We start from the raw sequence: 5,123 nt of genomic DNA, 5'->3' as shown, positions 1-5,123 counted from the left end.
TCTTGAGAATGGTTTGGAAAACTTAACTGAAGAACCTTTTCTCAGTCCTCTGGGCTTCTAAGAGCTGGTTCCACTCATTACTATGGTTGTTATTATTATTATTTTAAGGGGTAGGGATGGGGGAGGAGAATATATGTCTTATCACGCCTAAAATGTGACTGCCCTGGAAAAAAAAAGAACAAACATGTGACCGGGGAGAAATTACAGTTCACACATCTCTTAGACCCTCCCTCACCTCCCCCACCCCACCCCATATCCCAATCCCCCCTGAACCAGACACTGGAAGCAAAACCCAAATCGAGGAGAGAAAGAGAGAGAGGGAGAGAGAGAGAGAGGGAGAAGTTCACCAGCTCTCCATCCCCTCGCTCTCTGCTCTGAATGCTGCTTCCAATCCAAAGGGTGGGTGTGTGCTGGTGGTGGAGGTAGCAGAAAATGCCTACAAATCTGCGATTGATTTTCATAATGTTTCTGCGGTGTTTGAAAACCAATCGTTTGAACCTCTGAGATCTTACCTAAGTGAACCACTCCTACGCCAACGCGCGCCCTAAGTGCTTTTCCCCTCCAAACTGATATATGACAATATCTACTTTGAGGGGGGGGCATCACGTGTCCTGGAGCGAGCGACTAAGACGGATCGCGCGTCATCTCGCCGACCCCAAATTTGCTTCTTCCCCCCCTCTGCACCTCGGATCCCCAAACCCGGCTGTGTCTGTCCGCCAGGAGCCCGGTTGGTTAAAAAAGCCGGCGAGGAAGGGAAGATGTTTAACTCGGTCAACCTGGGCAACTTCTGCTCGCAGTCGCGCAAAGAGCGGAGCGGGGACTTCGGAGACCGAGCCGCCGCCGCCGCCGCTGCCGGGTGCGCCTCCAACCTCTACCTCCCCAGCTGCACCTATTACGTGCCCGAGTTCTCCGCCGCCGTGTCCTCCTTCCTGCCCCAGGCCCCCTCGCGACAGATCTCCTACCCGTACTCGGCCAACCTCTCGCAAGTGCCCCCCGTGCGGGAGGTCTCCTACGGGCTGGACCCCGCCAATAAATGGCACCCGAGGAGCAATTACGCCTCCTGCTACTCCGCCGCCGAGGAGCTGATGCACCGCGAGTGCCTCCCGCCCGCCACCATGACCGAGATGCTCATGAAGAACGAGGGCGGGAGCGTCTACAGCCACCACCACCACCACCCGGGCTCTAACCACCACCCGGCTACCACGGGCTTCTACGGCATGAACAAGAACAGCGTCCTCCCGCAGGGCTTCGACCGCTTCTTCGACAACGCCTACTGCTCCTCCGCCTCGGGAGACAACAACAACAGCAGCACCACCAACCCCGGCGCCGAGAGCTGCCTGCAGAAGGGCGAGGGCAAGCTGGACCCCGGCGAGAGCCAGCCCCGCGCCGAGCCCGGTGGAGGCGGCGGCGTCGACCCGGAAGACGAGGAGGAGAACACCAACCCGGGCTCCTCCGCCTCGTCCGCCTCTGTCAACAAGGAAGGCAGCAAAGCCAGCAACGCCAGTAGGTAGAGGGAGAGAGAACCAGAGAGAGAGAGGGCCGTAAACGGGAAAGGTTAAGGGACTAGCCCGCTGTTTTTGTCGGTCAAATTTTATGTGGAGTTTTATAAGCATTCAAAGGATTTTATTATAACCTACAAAAGCTCTTTCTTGCAACGAGGAGGGTTTTTACGATGGGGGGGGGGGGGGGGGGAGGGAGAAAGAGACGGAGATGCTAGGCGCAGACACACACACTCAGGGGTCTCCGAGTCTGTGAAATTTTTAAAAGCACACCATGGTGACAAATATTAACTTTGATCATGAACTTACGGGAGCATTTTAAAAGGAGTCCCCGTCCCGGGCTTCTCGGAGGGTAAAAGGCAATTGGGCAGAACACTGCTTTCGCTTCCTGTCCTCTCGAGGAGGAGGAGGAGGCCGGGTGGGGAAGGGAGAGGGGGCTTTCCTTCCTTCCTTCCTCCCTTCCTTCCCCCCACCCGCCCCCCACCCCCTCAAAGCCAGTGCAGTATCCTTGGACCTAGAACTGGAGGCATGTTGGGAGGAAAGGAAAGGCAGCCTGTTGGTGCCATTCACCCATCTCTTCGCCTTCAAAAGTATTCTGAGGCGGAAGATCTTGGATGATTTTTAATTATTATATAATATATTAATTATGAAAGTATATATATATATATATATTCATAATTTATATGAATATATATATATACTTTCATTACATATATTGATTTCTGATATATATATATATATATATATACACACACACACACACAATGTTTTATTTTGAAACTATCTCACTTTTAAAAGGGTGTTTATATGTGCAGGTTTGTGTTTCAGACAACGTTTAGCATGTAGTTATAGATCTGCATACCTAGATGTAGAAGAATGGTCTTTCTCAGGTGCTGTTAGCTATTCACGTCTAGGCAGGTTCCTTATCTCCCCTTTTCAAATTAAAAATAATCTAAACTGGGGGAGTTGATCCAACCAGTGACCTTCTGGTGTTCATTTTAATTGGTTTTAAATATGAAGTTGAACACAATTTGTATTTTATTGGCCATCCTTGGGGGAACATGCTGCCACCCAGCTTCCCTTTTGACTGCTTAGACGTGTGGCTTTGGTTTTCTGGGATTTGTGTGTCTCTTAAATATGAACTTGCACACAACTTGTATTTTATTTGCCACCCTTGGGGGAACATGCTGCCACTCTGCTTCCCTTTTGACTCCTTAGATGTGTGGCTCTGGCTGTCCTGGATATGTGTGTCTCTGTAGAGAGAGGATAGTGGAGGGTGACATTCCAGTTAATGTAAAACTGATGGAGGACATCCTGCTTCGTGCTTGTGACTCCCAGCATTGCTAGACTTGGGCAGAGGCAGCTGGAAAAGGTTGCAGATGTGCAGCCTCGGTGCCCGGCTTTCCTGTTTCCTCCTGAGCAGTGGATGCTTGGTGGATAGAAAGCCAAAGAGCCAAGGAGACTGTGGGGAGTAAGAGAAAGAGATAATTGATCCTGTCTTCCCGAAGAAAACTAGGGAAGAGGGTCCTCTCTCTCTGGTTTCCCACTGCACACTTTTGGGGATGCTCCACCTGACGTTGCAGCTCTGTATGTGAAGCTCTGTATGTGAGCTCTGAGCTGGAGGGGAGGGAGGGAGGCGGTGGAGAAATGGGACTGGGGTTTGTGTGTGTATATATATATATGCGGTGTCATTGGCTCCCTTATTTTCACAGACACACACTCACATACACACACACACGTGCATCCTTTCTGCTGGCACTTGTCTTCCTCTCTTTCTCTCTCTCTCTTTCTCCCCCGCAAGGTGCCCCCCGCACGAGGAAGAAGCGCTGCCCTTACTCCAAATTCCAAATCCGAGAGCTGGAGCGAGAGTTTTTCTTCAACGTCTACATCAACAAAGAGAAAAGGCTGCAGCTCTCGCGGATGTTGAACCTGACCGACCGACAGGTCAAAATTTGGTTTCAGAACAGAAGGATGAAAGAAAAAAAACTCAGCAGAGACCGCCTGCAGTATTTCTCTGGAAACCCCTTATTGTGAACCTCTCTTCTTCTTTTTGTTGTTGATGTGGTTGTTTCAAAGAGAAAACAAAAAACAACATTTAAAATCAATTCCTCTGCTCGTTGAAGAACCCTGTGTATGAAGAAGGGGACGGTGGGGCGAACTGACTGTGTGTGTGGAGCCTACAAGCAGCCCTCCGAGTTTGAAAAACCTTCCTCTTTCCTTCCTTCCGTTTGTCTGTTTTGGGACCTGTTCAGGGCATTCAGAAAGAGAGAGGCGTCACTTATATTCCTTCCAAACACACTCACGTTGGGGACAAAAAGGACTTGAATACTGTGCGAACTATATTTGTTTGTCTGTTTTTAATTTAACGTTGGGTGGAGAAGAACGGGGATGGTTTGGATTCGGATTTCTTTGCTCCATTTTTGTCATTCTCCTCCTCCTCCTCTTCGGCCTTTTCATTCCATGTTCCTTGGAAGACATGGCAGCACGATGTCCAGAGCCGTCTGGCTCTCCTTGTGCTTTATTTTGATGTGCAAACCGATGACATTTCTCAAGCAAAAGCGCCCCTCCAAGGCTTAGGCCTTCAGAAAAGGGAGAAGAAAGGGGAGGAGGGGGCTGTGAGCGTGTCAGCAGATGCGCGCAATTGTGCGCGTGCGTGTGTGCGTATGTATGTGTCTGTGTGCGTGTATATAGCCACACGTGTTCATCCGTGCACACACCCACCCACCATCCCTTAGGGTTCCCCTGCTGTACATTGCCAAGGACTGTTGTGCGTTGAAAGCCATTGGAAATCATCATCACCTCTATCCAAAACAGTGGTGTCCCTGCAATGGCCTGGTTTGGGTTGATTCCCTCGTGGATCTTTCCCCTCCTTGTGGGCCCACGCTCTGCAATCCCAGCTTGGGTTGACCCCCCACTTTTCAGCCCTTTCCACCCCTTCCTGCATCTGGGGTGGGTTAGGGTGGGCGGACTGGGAGGAAGGGGAAGGGCTCCAATAAATTTGCAATAACTGTCTCTTAAAGAGTGTGTCAATGCATTTCCTCTCCTGGACCTGGGCGGCCAACAGCAGGAGAAGAGCAACAACAACAACATTCACAACAACAACAGCAAGGGCAGCAACAATGGCGATTATAAATAAAATAAAAATTAAATGAAAACCCTTTGTGTATGTAAAGAAGTGAATCCCGGGAAAACTCTGTGAAATTCTGTGGCAAATAAAGACATTTCAAGCTGTTCTACATTATGATTTTTATTTGACCCTTTTACTAGCATGCCCCGCTTTTAAAACGCCTTGCGGTCAGCCCGTTATGGACTTTTTCCTGCAGTTTTTGTAGGACTTTCAATGCCCAAATAGAAACATTACGTGTGCATGTGCCTGTGTGCCAGAGAGATAAATGTGTGTTTGTGTGTGTGTGTGTGTGTACAGTGCCAATTCACACACACTTCTCTCTCTCTCTCTCTCTCTCTCTCTCTATATATATATATGAAATACAGCTCGATTAATATGAACCTTCTGCGTTTAACTAGACATTTGTTGTGGAGTTCATTGTTTTCATCATTGCTTTTAAATTTATAGGAATTTCTTGGCCCCATAACACCGCTCTGTGTTGGCCTCCAGATGTCTTT

The 5,123-nt window shown here is 49.3% G+C and overlaps 1 protein-coding gene across 1 annotated transcript; it reads left to right on the top strand.

Annotated features, from left to right (window-relative positions):
- The first annotated feature begins 286 nt into the window (after nt 1-286).
- HOXC11 (homeobox C11) lies at nt 287-4,735 on the top strand. Its single transcript, XM_060762885.2, has 2 exons — nt 287-1,503; nt 3,301-4,735. Exons 1-2 carry the CDS (start codon nt 759-761, stop codon nt 3,531-3,533), a joined length of 978 nt encoding a protein of 325 aa, XP_060618868.2. The 5' UTR covers nt 287-758; the 3' UTR covers nt 3,534-4,735.
- Nucleotides 4,736-5,123: the final 388 nt, after the last annotated feature.

This window comes from Anolis sagrei, chromosome 2 (genome assembly GCF_037176765.1).
Source record: "Anolis sagrei isolate rAnoSag1 chromosome 2, rAnoSag1.mat, whole genome shotgun sequence".
In the NCBI taxonomy this organism is placed as follows: Eukaryota; Metazoa; Chordata; class Lepidosauria; order Squamata; family Dactyloidae; genus Anolis; species Anolis sagrei.
This window is presented reverse-complemented; position numbering and strand designations above follow the sequence as displayed.

Excerpts from the sequence above, each read along its gene's own strand:
- HOXC11 (XM_060762885.2), top strand. The coding sequence starts at position 759 with ATGTTTAACTCGGTCAACCTGGGCAACTTCTGCTCGCAGTCGCGCAAA. Across the intron at positions 1,504-3,300 it reads CAGCAAAGCCAGCAACGCCA|GTGCCCCCCGCACGAGGAAG; the intron begins GTAGGTAGAGGG and ends CTCCCCCGCAAG.